Genomic DNA, 20,939 nt, shown 5'->3' on the forward strand with positions numbered 1-20,939 from the left:
ATTTCGCGACGAAAGAGGTCCGTGACAAAGGCTGATTGGTTATGTTTATTCGCGAAATCGTGACGACATAACACTTCGAACTATCATGCCATGACTCATACGACACTTTAGTTGACCCTGTTATGTGAGGTGGCTCTGCTTTTTTTGTATCAACTAGTGTTAGTCATCGTCTCTGGATACCTACTTGCTTATTATCAATGAGGTAACGATACGTAACTGACGCATTTAATCGGTGTTACATGGCATTTTAGTTAAACTCAGTCAGTTTGGATTTGGTTGAATGCGAATGATTTGATGAAGAGTGACGCAAAAATTTTAGTTACAGCTTTGAATTAACACGTCGAACAATTACTGCAAACATTTTGACCAGGGTTTCTCCGGATACATTTATTGCTTAAGAAGTTGGATTAAAATTAAAGTTGAATAACAGCTATTTTATGTAGAAATTGAAACGGAACTCATGGGAATTAAAGGATAAACAAGCTGTAATTTCCTTAAATTAGATAGTATATTTGCATGTTTTTTACGTGGTGGTTTATACTTGGTGTTTCGATGACGCCGTATGCCGGCCGGCGTGGCCATGACATCAGCATCAATCGCGTCAGTGCGCGTCATCCGACGCTGTCTTACAACTGTTCTACACCACTTAATCATCATCGCAACGTGATACCCACAACCAATCTAGAGACATCTTGATTAGACCCAACATGTCACAATTTTATAAGCAACGATGACGTTTATGTTGCGTAACTTGGTATTATCTATAAATGGTATTTTATTTATACTTTATCGTATTAAACATCGGTTAGGTAGTTGTGCATTTCCGTCATTAATTTAAATATATATCGCCGCCTTTTTGCAACCTACGCGCCCATTTGTGATAGACAAGACACTACATGATTTTCGTATTAAACTGACATTGAAGATGATATTAAATTATTGGTACAAGACTGAGATATTAAAGGATCTATTATTTCATAGCTCAGTTTCATTGTCATAGTGTTATTGTAAGACATTGCGTTGGCGAGGTTCTCATTTGAAGGGTTTTCTATTAATGAGACGTCAATCAACACATTGTGTAGTAACTTTTTTATTTTGTCTAAATTCGTGTATGGTTTTTTCGTACGAAAAGTAGAAGGTTTATATAACTTAGTGATTTATTTAACTCTCGTCTCTTTTGTCTTTATGTTCGTTGTATTCACAAAGAAAATTTGCTCCTTTCATTATTTATTAATTTTGATCGCATATAAATATAGTCTTTACTATGTTATTTAGAAATTAAATATTACTTTATTTTAATGCAGGAGTTGATTTCCTCTAATATGTAAAGGCACGGATGTATGGTGTTCGTCGCTATCATCAGTATTCGAGTTGGACTCTACATTTGACACGTACCGGCGTGTCCAGAATGATTGATCAACCCACTGGACTCTCCAATGAGTCACATATCAACAATACTATCGATAAACTACATTACATCAATGATTCCTTTGACCCTATTCACGGGTTCAATAAGTGCACCTAATTGTCCTTGCGCTGAATTCAAAGCAGAGCTTCTATTCTCAGAACTTCAATAAATGATGATAAAAGTTAATGGATATTATGTAGTTTATTGGTTAACTGCGATAACTACACAGTAAATTCCAATTAAATGGTTGAGTAAGGCCTCTTTTCCATTACACGGTTGTTCAAACGTACGGTGTGTAAGCCGTACGGTTGAAAAAACGTGCTAGCTTGTACATGATACGGCAAAATCACCGCGCGAGACATTGGTAAGTACTGGCTAGTAGCGCTTTTTACTCGGGCTGTGTAGGACGTGCTGCGTCATGAATTTTCTTACGAAAAAAAAGATTATAGTTGCTTATTACATATATAGGAAAAAGAAAATAGAAAAAAAAAAGGGAAGTAAGGTTTTGGATACATCCGATTTTAGAAAAAAGGGAGGAATATGGCGCGTTTCATACACTTGTCAAGAATCAATTGAGAGAAGATGAAGACAAGTTTTACAATTATTTTAGAATGCAGAAAACTACATTCGACAACTTGCTCCAAAAATTATCCCAGGAACTAAAACATGTTCATTTTATAATAAAATCGCGAAACAGCATATATAAGCGGTCACGAATCCGTGCGTACGTCCGGCACCGTCGACACACCCCGATAGACTGCCATACAACACTGGTGAAAATCACGCCGTGCGTAGACGCGGCGAATTAACCGTAGATTTTCACGGCGAGAAACCGTGTAATGGAAAAGAGGCCTTATCCTTTATGAACTAGGCTGTAATAATAACAACACTGTTATTACTTTATAACTGTGATGTACCCATCTAGTTAAAATTTTATCTTCTTATATTACCTATTCAGAGAATAATAAAACTAATGAATAAATCGATAAAATCATAAAAATAGATTAAATGGGACAGAAAATTTCTAAACAGAGATTCTAAATATCTTTGATGTCCTTTCATCAACAAAAGCTTGAAGGAAGAGTGACGTTTAGGTAAAACGTCGCAGGTAAGAGGGATGAGAGATAATAAAGAGATGATGGAAAATAAACATTATTTTGCTTAAAATAATATTTCAAAATTAATAGAATAACGACAATTTTTTGGGACTAGGTTTACAATTTTTAATAGGGCTCGGGTTTAATAGACATGAGATCCAACAAGTAGAGTTATTAAGTAAGCGCTGAAGTAGACCAAAGGAGAATGTCCGGGTCCGCTTATATATGGTCCCCGGGTGATAAACAGGGGAGACAAGCTGCGGCACGACGTCATCAGATGTCTCTGTACTTGGTAATAAAATTGAGTTGATTTTTAGGAAAACATTTTCTTGTTTCAGATACCAGATGCATTTTCACACGATGGCAACAACAGCCTGAAACACAACGGAAGCACCAAGGAGATGGCATTCGTCATGGAAAACCTAAAGAAAGGCGGCCTGGTTTCCCGCCAAAATCAGAGTCTTAACACTCAGGTCACCGGCTCTACCAGTCAACAGGTAATTAAAAACTTAATACTAGATATGAAGTCACAAAAAGATACAACTCTACAAGATTCTGGTACTTGTGTAAGCTAACTTTAAGCCCAAATGACACTGTGTGACTTAATACTGATCACATAAACGTACTCAAGATAAGGTTGGTAACACTAGTCCATTTATATTTAGGGACTAAAAAGAAACTTAATTGTAAGCCCAAAGCCCAATGCGCGACTTAATATTGAACACGATAATGTACTCAAGGTAAGGTTGGTAACACTAGTTCATTTATATTTAGGCCGGGAACATTTCAGCAATGGCCTTGTTCGGTTCATAAAATGGTTTGTTTTGAATTCGCCCACCGTAGGTTACGAGAAAAATAAATAACATTTATAACTTTGAATCAGCAAGCGTGCGACTCTTTCTATTGCTACCCTTCTATTGTTGGATAAATGAAATGCAAAATTGAAGAAAAAACAATCGGCAAAACAACTCTATCACACAACGTATCCTTACCATTAATAAACATAGTCAAAGTTTGGAGGGAAAGGTATTTTTTTTTTAATTAAAAGGTGAGATGAAGGAAGAAAATAACAGTATAATGATAATTACTTGCAGACCACCGAATGAAAGTGGCTTTATTAAATATTATTATTAAAGGCAACATTCAAATCTGAATGGTTCTGTAAAAATATGCCATGCTTTTATTACATATCTAGTAGAGATTAAAGCGTCCACCTCTTTTTTATATTTATTCAAATAGACCAGGCTAAATAAAAAGGCAGGCCGTTTACGATCAGATATCGTGTAGTAATTAAATCGCATGTTAGGACGTAAGCCAGTGGGATGCCGTTCTGGAATGGTGCCAGAAACTAGGTTTCTAAGTACATCGGTGCCATAGCGCTGAAGACTTATTATAAGGAATATTGTAAGGACATAATCTGGTAAAGACAACAAAGCAAAGAAAGCTTGAGAACTAATAGACTTGGTCAGAATAAAAAAAATGCATTACATGTATCAATCATAAGATGTTCAAAATTTTTAATTTCGCATATTGCCGTATATAGTCCCAAAGCAGTTTACGTTCACACAATTTCGTAAGTATATATATTGGCTACAGACACTGTAGTTTTATTTACTTGGCGCGTGGAATTCGTAATGCATCGATACTCCGCAATCAACGCAACCTACTTGAATGGTTACCGGATCTCCCACGCACAAATTCACAGACAACCGAAGTTAATGTGTATTTTGTTAGCTAACTGCAACGTTTTAGCCACGGGTTCAAGGGCATAATTTGATGCATCCCGCCCACGAATGATGAATCACTTCATTACATATGCAAACACAACGCACTCTGCCAAAGTTTGACTGAATTTTTTACACGGATTATTTAATATTAGATTGATTGATATTTGTTTGTGGAATAAATACATACAATTAATTTGGACTGAATAACACGATAGAATGCCTAGATTTTCAAAAGAGGTAGAATAATATTCGTAGTAAAAAAATGACACGTGTAAAACACATCGGACATATGTGACAATATAATGTAGGTAACTATTTGAAAGACTTGACTTCGTCGTAGAAATAAAATTACTCATTGAAGCACACAATCAAGCTATTTTAAAAGAATTTGTAATTTGTTTAAGAATAAAACTATAAGTCTTTCCACTTTCGTCGCTGTATTAAATTTATGCTACCTATACAAGACTTACACAATATAATAAGGTTATGGCGTCCTCTCTCTGCCACCGGGGCTAAATATGCCCAACTTGTTGTTCACGTCTGTCGATACTTGAGTAAGATAATTTCCGAACTCATTACCAGACACCTAAATTTAAAATGTCCCGATATTTTGGTATTTCTATTTTGTCATAGCCCTGGCTCTATTTACCTCGTCCGTTGGTGCGCCAAGACGCGTGACGCCTGCTCTAACAAACTCTAGCATTGGCACTGAACTCCACTATTCTGTTCTAGTCTCGATAACGATTTTGAACAACGAAGATGTGTGTTATCAGAATATATTTTCTTCGAAATACGGGTTTAGCATCGGACATGTATTCTTTTGTCTCTTAGTGAAACAGTTAAGTTTTGGTCGACATTATTATGAGTACATAATGAGTTCTGTTATGTGTGATAATAAATAAATTAAAGAGTGATTCACGCAGCAGAAAATTTTAATATCGAATCGGATATTTTATATAACATGAATGCCTGTATTTTATAGTTACAGAATGACTGCATTTTTTATCTTACAGATGGTATCGAGTTCGACATCCAGCAGCGCTACAACAAGCCAAAGGCTTCAGAGTTCACAGCGATTGCAACATTTAACATCAGAAATGAAGGCAAACTCTATGAAGTCTGATCTAACAGAACTAAAGAGCTCAATATCTGAAATGAAGAACTTAAGCAGCTCAGCTGCTAGGAACTTTAACTCAGTTGGAGGACGGTAGGTTTTAGTATAGATTCTTATATATATAATAGGAGTCAGATAGATTTTACGATGTCACTTGGTCAAGGTTTCTATTTTTTTTATGTTTATTATAAACACAAGATTTTCTGCCATTAGCTTGTCAGGTCAACGATGCTCACCTGAGTAACCTTGGCCATCATCCAAATCCCACCCGGTGATGTTGTCGGTGTTTTCAGTAGACTGTCGAAAAACAAAGGGAACAGTACGGTTTCCGCGCGGCTTGGTCAAATTAAATTTTGTAAATTTAAAACGATTCATTCGCTTAAAAAAATACTTTTGTTTAACCTTCGCTCTGCCGGTTTTTATTAAATAGCAACTTGGTTTGCAATTTGTCTCACATTTCAGGCTGAGGAGTTCAATGGAAAACATAGTTGATCAAGATGACTTGGGCGACCGACATTTGCCCGATATTGGTGATCTCACAGAAATCACTGATATGAGCGACATTGGTGATATGAGCGAGCTCTCAGGGGATGGACCTCTAGTGACGTTCCCCGAATCAGATACGCCACCTCCTATTACTGAAAAGCCATCGCTGTTACTAGCTAGTTCTGCTGCGGTGGGCACCAATGCAACCAATGAACTCAAATACAGCACCGCCCGTGTAACATCAGCAAGCTCTACTCGCGTCGTCGCCGATGGATACAGTGCTTCAAAATCGGCAGCAAATAGTGCAAAGATGCGAACACTGCAACACGGTGACCTGCAATACGCTGAACATAGTGCGGCTGGTGCGTCTCGGCGGCTGTTGCAGGCTGAGGGACTTACTGCCGAACAGAAAGCAGCTTATTTACAAGTAAGTAATCATCAATTTATCTTAAAAATGTTATCGTAGTTCAAGCGATGATAATGTTAAAAATGTATTGATAGAAACTTTAACAGTATACTTTAGCTTAGATTTGCACGTACGATAGAAATGTTGTCGCCGGAGCCAGAAAGGCGCGCCGAAGGACACGACCTCGCGTGACTGAGACCGATCAATATCCTAGAACGGCGGTTCAACCAAGGCACCCCCAAATCGCGCAGTCTAGCGCGGATCTTCGTAGCGATAACAGCAAAAATTAATGGTGAAACTAAGAATGTAGGCTAATGAAGGTGGGGAATCATTATGACAGCCCGCATAGTCGCTTTTGCAGGCAGGATTCTGCGGCGTGGAGGATCTCCGGGGGCGGTGAGCTCATTTATCTATGTGCGGTTATCGGCGCTTCTGCCGCTCCTTTCAGTCAGTGCCTGACCGTCGTGCGCGCGAGCACACGCGGAAGTCAAATTGTGCGCGTGCGCGCACCATTACACGAATAGTCCGTTTTAAATATAGACTCGGAATGTCTACGGGCGGGGGATCGGCCCCGTGGCCGGTCCATCGAGGAGTCCTGTCGCGTTTTTCGCCGCACTCGCAAAATCCTGTGGTGAGATCAATTTTCATCAATCGGAAAAGTTTCAGCCTTTTTCATCATCAATTGAACGTGACGACTGTACACATGCGTAAAAATTACTAAAATCACATTTGTTTCGCGGTATTGGACTATATCCAATACAACCGATAGCATGTATAAACTCAGCAGTGACGTAGGACTACTTTTTATTATAAAATTGTTTTTATTTCGAGATGAGTGCTGCGTATTCATTTGCATCATGTCTTCCAAACGGAGACGACCAAAGCTTAAACTGCGTATCGCTGTTGCTGTAATTATCAAATATTTGTCTAATGAATCAAAGTGTCTTATATGATAAGGAGTTCATCTTTTTAAGACCATAAATTCCCAGTAATCTCTTAGCTGAAGTACAGTGTAGATACCACTTCGTATGAATGTGTTAATAATTGCGTGTATAAGTGTTTTGATAAAATATAATCAATTGCCAGTATGAAATGAGTGCTAAAGTGTTTTTGCAAACAATAACCTTCGACTTTTGGTTTTTTCCGCATAGGAGCAGCGATCGCTCAAGTCGGGGGAGGTGACAGCGCAAGAAGCCAACAACATGTCAGCCTCTAGTTCTCGACTTCAGACGGAAGCCTTCAGCGCTGAGAAAAAAGCGATGGCCACTGCACAGGCGCGACAGACAGTCACATCAAGCGGCATGTACAGTCACAAGGAGCACTCTAGTATTGCTCATTCAAATATGACGATCTCCAGCAAAAACATGTCGACGAAATCATCACTCTCTACACAGGTCAGTAAACAGTTTATTATTTTAAGCAGATGTACTGATAAAATAATCCGTTTACTTTTACACAGTGACCTTTAGTGAACAGGCGCGATACACTATTTTGTAAAACAAAACATGCTAACCATTACCTATTACGTACCGTGAACTGGCTTTATTCACACACGAAATCGAATTTGACCTTGATTTGTTATCAACAGGTCTTCAAGTAAGTTATTCTTATAAATTGTTTTCGCGTTTCAGATGAGCCATTTATTAAATGGAACTATCAAACCAGGTGACGAAGATTTGACAAACTTAACCTTCGAAGATTTAGAGAAATTAAATGCAAATTCGAATCAAGGCGACGTAGAGTTGGCGATACAGAAATATACCACGAGAATGAATGCTTTTATAACATCTTTAAAGAAGAATCAAATAGACATGAGAAACGCTTCAGCCCATTTCGACAAATTGAATGAGATGTTGAGGAGAGCCTGGGCTGTTCCCACATATGGACACGAGCTCGGGTTTTCGCTTTGTAATACCTTGAGAGCGTCTGGAGGGCTTGATATATTAATGGCGAATTGTCTTGAATCCGATGCAGACTTACAGTTTTCCTCAGCAAAACTACTAGAACAGTGCCTTACCACGGAAAATAGAGCTCATGTTGTAGATAACGGTCTAGAAAAAGTCGTTAACGTCGCCTGCGTTTGTACAAGAAACTCTAATTCAGTTGACCATTCGAGAATAGGCACCGGCATATTAGAGCACTTGTTTAAACATAGTGAAAGCACATGCAGTGCAGTAATTAACTTAGGAGGGTTGGATGCAGTTTTATTTGAATGTAGGAAAAATGACGTTGAAACACTGAGACATTGTGCTACCGCCCTTGCTAATCTATCACTGTATGGCGGCGCTGAAAACCAAGAAGCTATGATCAAAAGGAAGGTACCGATGTGGCTATTTCCTTTGGCTTTCCATAATGATGACAATATCAAGTATTACGCGTGTTTAGCAATAGCAGTTTTAGTTGCTAACAAAGAAATAGAAGCTGCTGTATTAAAATCTGGCACACTAGAATTGGTGGAACCTTTTGTTACATCACATAATCCGTCCGATTTTGCAAAATCAAATTTAGCGCATGCGCATGGTCAAAGTAAAAACTGGTTACAAAGACTCGTTCCAGTGTTAAGCTCAAAAAGAGAAGAAGCTAGAAACCTGGCGGCTTTTCATTTTTGCATGGAAGCAGGTATAAAAAAGCAGCAAGGTAACACGGAGATATTTAGGGAAATAGGAGCTATAGAATCATTGAAGAAAGTAGCAAGCTGCCCAAATGCAGTTGCATCCAAATATGCAGCGCAAGCTTTAAGATTGATCGGTGAGGAGGTTCCACATAAATTGTCGCAACAAGTCCCTCTATGGTCGATAGAAGATGTCCGGGAGTGGGTGAAACAAATAGGATTTTCAGAATACGCTAACAATTTTTATGAGAGCAGAGTTGATGGAGATCTATTGCTTCAAATAACAGAAGATAATTTGAAAGAAGACATTGGCTTACAAAATGGAATCAAACGTAAAAGGTAAGTGCGAAAATACACAGACATCTTATGGCTCATATGTACTTTTAAAACAGGTAACATATCAAAATACCTTACTTACCTTCCAATCAATAAGAGACGTTGCTGTTACAGATTCACTCGAGAGCTTCAACAGCTAAAGAAGATGGCTGACTACACCTCCCGTGATACAGGAAGCCTTAACGACTTCTTGCAGACCATCGGTCCGGAATACACAATATACACATATGCTATGCTCAACGCAGGCGTGGACAAAGAGTCTATCAGAGGGTTGAGCGACGAACAACTCGAGAATGAGTGCCGCATTGTAAACAGCATACATCGATTAAGGATATTGAATGCAATCAAAGGTAAGATTATTCATCTGTTAAGAAATAAATCGTTGATATTTCATCTACTTATGTTGGTTTGTTTGAGCTAGGTACTTTGTTTGTTAGCTTCATCATTTTTAACACATGTGTACGTTTATTATGTACATATATAAAAACTTTAACATTCATTAGAACCGCCTGAAATTACGAACAAAAATAACCTTCACTTTGATTTATGACTATAACATCCTGTCGCATTAACCTGTTTCATCTCTATCGTCGTAGGAAACGACGTGTAAAATAACAAAGCAAAGTAAACAATTGAACTAAATATAATAAAATTGTGTGTGATGCGTAAGTAACTAACCAAAACCGAAATATATATAGGATGAACAGATTTCTAACGCTCACAATTTACCATAAAATGTTTATTAATTTTCAGCATATGAGAGTAGTTTACCAAGTAAAGGAGAAGAAATAATGGAGAAAAATTTAGACGTGTTCGTAAGTTACCGGAGATCGAATGGATCTCAACTGGCCAGTTTGCTGAAAGTTCACTTACAGTTGCGAGGATTCACCGTATTCATAGACGTGGAGAGGCTTGAGGCTGGCAAGTTTGATAACAACTTGCTACAGAGCATACGGCAGGCTAAGCACTTCTTGCTAGTCCTCACACCTAATGCTCTGGACCGATGCATAAATGATACAGATCAGAAAGACTGGGTTCATCGGGTAAGTGGATTGATCAGTTTCATCAATTTCACTAGTTTGATTACCATTGTTATTTATTTCTTGTACTAATTTCGCTTTCAATCAAAGTTTAGTTTTCATTATTCTCCGACATTTTCCATTATGCAATACGGATTCATTTAAAGACATCCTATGGCATTTGTTAATTAAATTGTTACTATAATCGTTTCCAGGAAATTGTTGCAGCGTTGCAATCACAGTGCAATATCGTCCCAATTATCGACAACTTTGACTGGCCGAATGCCGAAGAACTCCCAGAGGACATGAGGGCGGTGTGCCATTTTAATGGGGTGCGATGGATTCATGACTATCAAGATGCGTGTGTGGAAAAGCTAGAGAGGTACTTTATTTTCTGATATTGAAATCAATAGCATAGCTAGAGATCTGGAGGCTGATCGAGAAGAGTTAAAACTGAAGACGCTGCAGACAGGACAAAGTGAATAAATGTAGAAAACCTTAGTAACCTTGTAGACCTAAATGGGAGAGAGAAAGAGGCTGACATTAGTCAAAATAAAGAAGAATGCTTCTTGACAGTAAAGTTGTATTTGGTTACTGATTCTTAAATAGGAAGAAACAAAAAGTCACAACAGTCAACAAAATGTGTTCTGACGATATTTCCTGATTTCTTTCAGTTTCCTCCGTGGAAAATCCAACTTGGCCACCCGACTAGACGGATTCCGTGGTCGCAACGAAGTGCCAACTCCGAGCACTGCTGCGATTGGTCGCGGCCCGCCTAACTACCAGCGGATGACTTCTTGCGAGAGTCGAGGGAGCGATAAAGCAGATTGACTAGAGTCACCCATACACACACTGCCGCCTATAAGGTACCTATACATAAACATACTTTTAGGGATTAGACATTTGAAGAGGTGCTAAGCCACTCATTAGTATTGTGTAACGGACTTATTAAATTCACACTATATACGCTGAACTCTTCAGCTCTCACTCTTCACTTATACAAAAACTAAATTTTGTTCATCATCAAAAAAACTATCTTTGCATTTTCCTTTTGCAGGCCACGACGGAGCCGCCAATCTTCCTTAGAAAAAGCTTTGCCTGCAACTTCACAGAGTTGCGATCAATTATCCAGTAGTAGCACATCAAAAACGGCGTCTCCAGAAAAATCATTGTATAGCTTGCCAGAGAGACTGTCTGAAAGTAGTGATAATCTGGACGCTGAAGAATTAGAGAAATCTTCACGTAGGTGCCGCAGCTGCGAAGGTATTTTAGAAGCGGACGATAAAGCGCACACGCATCTCTCCCTGTCTGCACCCTTAGATGCCACCACGCAAACCAAGCGAAAGAAGAATTTCATGGACAGATGTGTTAACAAAGTGAGACTGTGCTGATGGTCGGTGACCGGACGTAAACGTGTTACAGAGTGTGTATGGGATGTGACCTCATTTGGACCTGTATCGAATATTTATGTGAATTTTAATTGTAAAGTACAAAAGTGTGCACAATCTGTATATATTTTGTGTATGCCATTTATTAGTTAAGTTAGTTTTGACATCAATATTTTAATTGGTTTATCAATAAAAATGTAATCTCAATGTCATAATGCGATTGTGGGGTTTTCGAGCCTGACGCAGTGTTTGCTACCCTGCTGTGTTTGAAGAACATCGCACGAGGTGGTGACGGCGTGGATGGAGCCAGTTTCAATTGTTTAATGGTCAAATACTCAAATATGTTTTAACTAATGACTTCTTCTACTTGAAAATTGTAACTCACTGTTGTGTTATACAATTGTTAGTGAAATGTAAGATGACTTTATTAGTTATTATACTTTTGAATAGTTGACCGAGAGTATGGCACATTGCTTAGCATTTCCTTAACCAGGCATTATTATCTCTCTATCTCTTCACTCTCTATGTATAGGATTTTACGAAATGAATTTATGGATGAATTTTTTAATATCTTGCCAATAAAGTATTTAACAAGAAATATAAATAAAATTATTTTAACGAAAATATTAACTTATGACTTGTATTATGTGATAACCTAGATTGTTCAAAAATAAAAATTTACATCTAATTAGTTTGTACAGTCATAAGTTTTCTAAAGTGTAAAATCTGCTAGTATATTTTATTATTTATTTGCTTCAGAACTGTAAAAATATTGCTCCTTTAAAATACCTACCTACCACTATTGTTTACAATTGTACAAAATATTTTATGTTTTAGTTTTTAATGTAGTCATTCACTTCTATGAGTTTAACCGCAATATACCTTTGTGTATCTATGTTTATCATATTTATGTACTAGCTAGGACTAACTACAAAATAAATTGTATTATTGAAATTGAACATTTTTTTTATTGCATTTCAATGAACTTTCTTACTAGATGAGAAAGTCAAGGGAAAAGATTTATATTAAGTTCGGTTTAGAATTGTTAAAAAAATAATAAGGTTATTTTTTCTACAATATAATTGTAACAAAACCTGCACTTAGACAACTGGGTGTGCATCTTTCATTGTTCTGCTACTGGAGGTAGGTTTGTATAAAAACCTGATTTACCAAATCAAGTTAAAGGTGCACTTTGGGCTTTGCTCCAGAGCGGTGACTTTAGGATGTAGATAGAATCTATGACACTTTAAAATGAGTTTGACAACCTTCAAATTAGTATCAGAAATAGAAAATATGATATACAATGCACAAAAAAAAACAGGCGCCTAATATTAAAAAAAAATAATGCATTTTCACTTTCTCCTAAAACTAAAAAAGGACCCACAAATACCTACAAACAAAAGAATTATTACTACATAGTATAAACCAAAGTCGCTTCCCACTTCCCGTGTCTGTACGTATGTATGCTTATATCTTTAAAACTTCATAATGGATTTTGATGCAGTTTTTTAATAGATAGTGATTCAGAAAGAAGGTTTATATGTATAATAACATACTAGCATGCATTTTAAGATTTCTAATATGAAGTCAAAAATAAACACATTTTATTTGCGCTTGCGCTGGCTGAACTCTAATGGAAAAAAAAAAAAACAAAATAATGTAGTGTAATATATTGTTTACCTTAAAAGGTCTACAAAAAAGTCCATGATGGTAAATGTTTATCTCTTAGGGTTAACCCACAATAATCAATTTCTATCCCTTGCTTCTTACCAGAAATAATGGCTTATTTAGGAAGTGATTTTATGCAATACAGCATCAATCCTTATCTAATTAAGTACCTTAAAAATATTTGCATTTAATATGGAATAATATTTCCCTTGACAGCATGTAATTAAAATGAATATTTTTGAAGATATTGTAGATTTAAAAAGTAAAGGCATCACGGTTAATATGTGATTTAATTCATATATAAAATAAAACATCTAAGTATGTAGTACCCGGTAAGGATTATAATACCCTTAACAAACATATAAGAATATTACTAACTACAACTTAAAAAAAAGTCTACAGTAACTATGTACTTTTCTATATAGATACAAACAAGAACTAAGAAAATTTATTATACTTAGCAACTGAATTGTAGGGTATGTAATATAAACAAGTTTTTCTTGTAGAACAGCATATAATCACAGATCTCTTTACATGATTTTACACACAAATAAAAAATAATACAAAAATAGAGATGCCTATGCTTAATTATTTAAAATAATCTAAAACATTTTGTTGCAAGTTTGTAATAGATCAAAAAATAATCAATACAATATTATACATACATACATATAGTCACGTCTATATCCCTTGTGGGGTAGACAGAGCCAACAGTCTTGAAAAGACTGAATGGCCACATTCAGCTATTTGGCTTTATGATAGAATTGAGATTCAAATGGTGACAGTTTGCTAACCCATTGCCTAAAAAAGAATCCCAAGTTTGTAAGCCTATCCCTTAGTCGCCTTTTACGACAATATGATATAAGTTTTTAAAGTCGTAGGTATTTTAGTAGTGAAATTTTGTATTAAAATGTTTCTTGATTTATTACTTAGTTGGCCAAACAATGCAATGATTACTATTTACATCTTAAATCTTTATTATTTTTATAATATAATTACTTAGGTATTATTAACAAGTATAGACAATGAACATGCATCACAACCAAGAACCACTTCCGACGGGTTATATTCATGTGTGTCAAGTAAATAAGTTCCACCACATCTACAGCTGTAAGTGTAAACACTTGAATTTGTATGAACCATATCAGACAAGGATACCGTATCATACAGAAGCAACTCACTGTGTTCGTGGCATGATAATTCTGCGTCGTACTGCTTACGGCTATCCGGATTTCTCAAAACAGACCAAGCTTCCTGAATCAACAGAAAATTCTTTTCAGATTCATCTCCTTTCATTTTGTCAGGGTGCATAGTTAAGGCTAAACGTTGATAACTCTTCTTTATATCATCAATTGTAGCATTTCTGTCACATTGTAAAGCTTTATAATAGTCAACTTTAGTACAATTTTCTTCCATTTTCAAATAAATTAGTTTTAAAATCAAGAAAACAAAGTACATGTGTTCCGTTCCAATACATTCTGCGAGACAGCCGAGACAGTCTGACAGTGACAATGGTTTATTTTTTTTTAATTTGGTAAATCAATAGTTTTATATGGTCTCAATAATGTAGAAGTAACATTGAAATTAGATGGTAGTATAATTCGAATCGTGGCCAACTCGCTAAACTTAACGACTCAAGAACTTGCTTTACATAGATACATAAAATTGCCCTTTTCCCGGAGGGGTAGGCAGAGACTACAACTTTACATACATAGTATAATCACGTCTACATCCCTTGTGGGGTAGTCAGAGCTAACAGCCTTAACACGCCCAGGTTTTTTGATATAATTGAGATTCATATACTCGTAGTGACAGGTTCCTAGCCAGTCGCCTTTTACGACATTCATGGGAAAGAGATGGAGTGGTCCCATTGTTTTTTTATAAGTGCTTTACAAAAGGGTTTACATATATAATGGGTACACTTTTGTGGTGTGGAATGACGAGGAAGTGTTAGACCACTAATAATATGCCCTAGATCATACTTAATATGTTTTATGGTCACTACATAAATCAAAAATCTTGCAAATGTGCCACCAATGAATTTATTTTTCTGGTTATTGCACGATCTTATGTCTTTGGTATATGTATGTTGAATAATGATTAAAAAAAAACAAGTTCAAGTGAAGTTGTGTCGTTAGCGTTATTTTGTTTTTATAGCCTCACTCAGTACCTAATTCATTATCGAATTTCTCGAATTTCGATTGATTATATTTTTGTATTTGAGGTGAGGCTTCTCCATCACTTCCATCAAATATTAATAAATTCCATGGGCTCCAATGAATAGAACTTGTATCCAGTACCGTAAAACATGTTTATTTAAAACTTTTTGTTTTTGTTTTGTTTTCTGTTTTTGAGGTTAGGTGTGTTATCATTTCAGTTTTCAAATCAGGTTAATACAGTTTCGTACTTTTTAACTAGAATCCAGTTATTCCAATAGTTTTTTTTATCCACACGAGACTGTTGTGTATAATCAAATTTGTAGGCGTGTTCTAAACGCAGAGTTTATTTAAGAAACATCGATTCGCTATTTTATTACAATGCCCACTTGGAATCAAATTCAATCTCAGCTCAGGAATCCAAACAATCCAGTGGTATTCTTTGATATCACCGTAGGGACCACAGTAAGTATTATTATGTTGATGCTAACCATATGTTTGACGGCTTCAAAAATGTTTTATTTGCAAATATATAGATAGAATAGAATAGAATAGAATAGATTTATTTTCAAAATTGGATACAAGGTATCACTTATTGACGTCACATAACTTAAATCTAATTATAACTACTACCGCTTCCAAAGCGCATGTGTAGAAGAAGCGGCGGAACAAACTACACTGCAGCATTTTCATAGGACGTCAATTTACAAATATCTCTCTATCTCTTAAATCTAAATCGTGGACGAATGCACATTGTCTACATTAAAAAACATGTATGAATGTAGAACTGATTATGTCAATACGAATATTTCGTCAAATAAAATAAATATAAAATAAAATATGTACATACTGTACAAATTATGTCAAGATCATGTCAAAAATACACAAGCATTTAAGAGGCCATTATGTCCAGCTCGGGCCACACATGTTTATCATTAATATAATCATCCGTGCTGTAATAGGCTTTCCTACAAAGCTCAACTTTAATAAACTGTTTGAATTTTCTATCATTCATTTCAAGAACACTTTTTGGTAATTTATTATAAAATCTTATACAATTAATCAGAAATGATTTCCCTACCTTACCCAGCCGATGTGCTGGGATCGACAACTTGTAATTGTTCCGCAGTGATCTACTAGTACAGTCACCTACTTTTTTGAAAGAGTCTAAGTTTTTCCTAACATGCATGATGTTATCGAATATGTATTGGGAGGGCAAAGTTAAAATATTTAGGTTTTTGAAAAAATCTCTAAGGGAATCTCTTTGTTTAAGACCGTAGATATATAGATAGATTATGGAATAATCCGATAAAGATATAGGTATCCATGGCCCAGAAGAGATTGGACCACCTCCCATACACCAATCAAGATCAGGTGGTACAGCTATCTCCTGAGCCTTCCATACCTACCTATATATATATCTTACATGTATCATTTTTCAAGATTTGATTCAGAAATCTTAATATTTTTTGGTTAATTTTGTGTTGCAGATTGTCAAAGATTTTTCAATATGGGTACACTAAGAGTTGCATGATATAGCTAAATTTTTATGGAACAAATAAATTTTTATGTATGTATGTATTTTGGAAAAATTTTTCATCTCCTTGTTTTTAGGAAATAGGAAGAATGATTTTTGAATTATTTGCTGATGTTGTACCAAAGACAAGTGAAAACTTCAGAGAATTTTGTACTGGAGAATATAGAAGAGATGGTGTACCTTTGGGATATAAAGGAGCAACATTCCACAGAGTTATTAAAGACTTCATGATACAAGGAGGAGATTTTGTCAATGTAAGTTCCTATATTGTTTTTTTATAATTTTTTAAGCGAAAATGACTCAATTCAAGATATATTTGCCTGCATACTGATTCAGATACTTATTAGCAGAAATCAATGAATCAGAAATGAATTCTGCTAATAAGTATCTGAATTAAACAATTTAGTTAGTCTGTTCGAAAATGGATCATAAATTAATAATGTACCTTGTTAACTAGTACCAAATTAACATTAAAAGTAATGGTAACTAACAATATTTTCAAAAACTTATAACTGATACCGTTAAAGGTGTGATATCGGAATGTATATTCATAAAGTTATTAAATTACGTTATATTTCATTATCAATTAATGTTAAGAATATGGATACCTATTAACATTATAAATAGTGATATTGAAGTGTTGTTGAAATATCTAATTTTGTCTAAAAATTGTAATAATTTCATTTCATTTATTTCTGAACAATGTACATTGTATTGAAATGTTACATTAATTACACTGTTTTCTAAAATTCTAAACATGTTCTAAATATAATATAGGAACATTTTATTAAAAATATATATAAATACTAGAGGCCGCCCGCGACTTCGTCCGCATGGAAACCCTATCAATCCCGCGGGAACTCTGGGATAAAAAGTAGCCTATGTGTTATTCTGGGTCTTCAGCTACCTACATACCAAATTTCATGGTAATCGGTTCAGTAGTTTTTGCGTGAAAGAGTAACAAACATCCATACATCCATACAAACTTTCGCCTTTATAATAGTAGTAGGATTATTACAAGATTCCATGTCCTAAAATTTTAATGTTAAAATGTCAAATAAAAAAAAATTAATAATAATCAAAATGTACATCATAAAAACAATTACACTCTGGTCAAAAATTCGTCGGTGGAATAGTAGCACTTTTCTAATAAAAATGTCCTTAACATTGCTTAAATTTTATTTTTGTTATTTTACCTACTCAAAACAATTGAAGTAATATAGGCAAAATATTTGTTTCAGGGAGATGGTACTGGTGTCATGAGTATTTATGGTGGTAGTACATTTGCTGATGAGAACTTTTCTTTGAAACATGACTCCCCAGGATTACTTTCAATGGCAAATAGTGGCAAGGACACAAATGGTTGCCAGTTTTTTATAACATGTGCTAAGTGTAATTTCTTAGATAATAAGCATGTGGTGTTTGGAAGAGTAATTGATGGATTATTAGTTATGAGAAAAATAGAAAATGTGCCCACAGGACCTAATAATAAACCTAAAATTCCAGTAACAATAAGTCAATGTGGGCAGATGTAAATATAAATAAAATATTCTTTTTAATATCTTTATTTTATTTAAATATTTTAACATAGATCCTTAATTCTTGTAACACAATGTTGTTGAGTTCCTGACTCACTATACATTTCAAATATCACAATTACAATAAATAAATACATAAATTTGTCTAGTTATGTCTCTAATAGTGTCAACTTTTAAGGGCATGATTGGTATTGGTGTTAACTAGAAGGTTTCTTGGTTGCATAGTTGCAGGTCCGTTACGCCTTTCTACTTCTTTTATAAACGCTCCCTCCATTTGCCTAGCGACTTGATCAAAAAATAAATTCGATAGATGAGAATGGAACACTGATTTGAATTGGAAGGTGATTTGGAAATCAACAACACATGACTGCTGTTCTCTTTTTAAGCCTGGGCTGAATCGCCATAGTGTTAGCATGTGATCAAACAATTTGCCATCCATACATTCAGCTCTCACTAAATGAGGCCTGACTAGAGTCACCTTAGAGGTGTAGCTTTCATTTATAGGCGGAAATCCAACAATTAAATCTGCTTGAAGAAATTGAGGTGTCTTCTTGAGCACAACTGATCTTTTACACCAGGGTACAAACTGGTAGTAACTTCCAACATCTGAAACCACTTCGAACATTTGATCCATGGTGTACCTGTAAGACATAAATTATGCAGTTTATGCATCAAGTATTTCTAAGCAAATGATACATTATTGATTTTGCTCACGGCTTTACCCTGCATTAAACTAGAATTATGTTTTTTTTTATTTTACTAAATCTAAATATACTTGTAACAAGTTTCATCAAACTCGGTTTATTAATGTAGAGTGAAGAGGTAGCATCAAGTTTATTAGAGGTATTTACACATTTTAAAATAAATTTGAATGAAGAATGAAATAATATTAGAAACTAGCTATTAGCCTGGAGCTTTGCCCGCATGTATTTACCGCCACCTGCCAAAAAAATACAGGATTTTTGCAAATCCCACATGATTTGGTATCCTTCAAATATTTCTGTAACATTGGTAGGTCCAAATCTTGAAAATATATATATAATTAATAATTAATGTTATATTTTTTGCATGTGAATTTTGTATTTAATCTGTCTCACAAAACTAATGATCAATTTGTATGTATCACAGTAAAGCAGTTGAATAGAACCAGGAGAAGAAAGTAGGCTTTTTATTGTCTATATTTCACTGTTGAAAAATATCTCTTATGTGGTTTCCTTCACTTTAGTCCAATAAACACTGCCATCTCTTTTCTGTGGATGTGTATAAAAGGTGATGATGGTGAAATACCTGTTATCTGAATCTTGAGTCTTTAAACTTGGCTTAAGTTTTTGCAGTTAAAAACATATGATTAGGTTTGTATATTTGTTTAAGATATCCCATGGTTATTATTGTGAGTTGACTAGCCACAGATGTGAATAAAAATAGTGTAACACTATGTACTTGTACACCTACTTGGCATTTTTGTGAGCACCATGATATGTATGTATAATGCTGTCAAAAATGTATGGAATAACTTATTAAACAGACTTACCCTACTAACTGCCTGCCAGAGTATTTTCTTGTTCGAGAGGGCCTTGAAAAGCTGATGAAAGAACGCGTCTGTTGATTTAACCCATGGCAATGATCATGACTGCCTTTATTTCTATTTACGTAATGACCCTGAAAACTAAAGAAACGAGCGACGTCGGTGTTAATCCCAATTAAATTTTTTTTAACATTTGTACATGGGTAGTGCGAATTTAATAGCTTCAAATTATTGCATAAAAGTATACAATTAAGTAATTACCTCAAAAAACCTGTTTTTGGAAAAAGAATTCTTGGAATTACAGAATACTTTTTTGTCAAATTCATTTTATCGTATGGATATAGCTCTATTTTTTAATTTAAATATATCATGTTTGCTAACAATTCGTTCGTAGGTTATTTACATTAAAATATACCAAACAATTTACACAAATCACCACGCCACAAACATATCACTTTCAACCAAACTTAAAACACAATTGAATCGACATGAACGAATCGTCAATCCGTCATGAAAGAAATTTGAAATGGTACTATGGTAGGTAATTATATTTCCGTCATCAGCAGCGTCATATGTTTTGACAATTACGTTAACAAAAGTCCATCAAAGTAATTTTTTTCTTATAACCAAGTCTAGACTCGGATAAGACTTTAATCCAAGACTGTGTAATTAGCCGAAAAAAAATCAAGTCAAAAGAATCAGATGTCTAACCCTACTAAAATAAGAGCCTATATATTTGGAGCCGTGAAATCTAGAGGCCCTAATTTAAACTAAAGTCACAAAATCACAACAAAATTGTAGCTCGTAGCGGGCAGTAGTAAATCTAATTTTCATAATAGTTTTAATGTTATATAGGTATGAAACCAATTACAATTTATTGTACTTGATTTGGAGAAAAATCTGAACTGTTTAATGTGTCTTTG

General features: G+C 35.1%; 3 protein-coding genes across 7 annotated transcripts in view; 2 read left to right on the plus strand and 1 right to left on the minus strand.

Moving 5' to 3' along the window:
• The window catches only part of LOC106139082 (NAD(+) hydrolase sarm1), a 52,812-nt gene extending 40,261 nt beyond the window's left edge, over window positions 1–12,551 (plus strand). For all 5 annotated transcript variants that reach the window (XM_060954892.1, XM_013340435.2, XM_013340436.2 and 2 more), the window contains 10 exons: window positions 2,844–3,002; window positions 5,246–5,439; window positions 5,809–6,259; window positions 7,390–7,632; window positions 7,870–9,188; window positions 9,300–9,535; window positions 9,939–10,228; window positions 10,420–10,586; window positions 10,879–11,070; window positions 11,262–12,551. In XM_060954892.1, the coding sequence (XP_060810875.1) occupies window positions 2,844–3,002; window positions 5,246–5,439; window positions 5,809–6,259; window positions 7,390–7,632; window positions 7,870–9,188; window positions 9,300–9,535; window positions 9,939–10,228; window positions 10,420–10,586; window positions 10,879–11,035 (3,216 nt within the window). In that variant the 3' untranslated portion in view covers window positions 11,036–11,070; window positions 11,262–12,551. The remainder of the gene's footprint in view (window positions 1–2,843; window positions 3,003–5,245; window positions 5,440–5,808; window positions 6,260–7,389; window positions 7,633–7,869; window positions 9,189–9,299; window positions 9,536–9,938; window positions 10,229–10,419; window positions 10,587–10,878; window positions 11,071–11,261) is intronic.
• Window positions 12,552–15,434: 2,883 nt separating this feature from the next.
• On the plus strand, window positions 15,435–18,512 carry LOC106139097 (peptidyl-prolyl cis-trans isomerase H). The gene is made up of 3 exons (XM_013340463.2): window positions 15,435–15,881; window positions 17,031–17,207; window positions 18,195–18,512. Exons 1-3 carry the CDS (start codon window positions 15,798–15,800, stop codon window positions 18,486–18,488), a joined length of 555 nt encoding a protein of 184 aa, XP_013195917.1. The 5' UTR covers window positions 15,435–15,797; the 3' UTR covers window positions 18,489–18,512.
• A 71-nt stretch (window positions 18,513–18,583) lies between these two features.
• On the minus strand, window positions 18,584–20,554 carry LOC106139096 (coenzyme Q-binding protein COQ10 homolog A, mitochondrial). The gene is made up of 3 exons (XM_013340462.2): window positions 20,278–20,554; window positions 20,023–20,157; window positions 18,584–19,132 (listed from the first exon to the last, which is right to left on the minus strand). Exons 1-3 carry the CDS (start codon window positions 20,340–20,342, stop codon window positions 18,658–18,660), a joined length of 675 nt encoding a protein of 224 aa, XP_013195916.1. The 5' UTR covers window positions 20,343–20,554; the 3' UTR covers window positions 18,584–18,657.
• Between the last annotated feature and the right edge of the window lie 385 nt (window positions 20,555–20,939).

The sequence above is a fragment of the Amyelois transitella genome, chromosome 5 (assembly GCF_032362555.1).
Source record: "Amyelois transitella isolate CPQ chromosome 5, ilAmyTran1.1, whole genome shotgun sequence".
Taxonomy (NCBI): Eukaryota; Metazoa; Arthropoda; class Insecta; order Lepidoptera; family Pyralidae; genus Amyelois; species Amyelois transitella.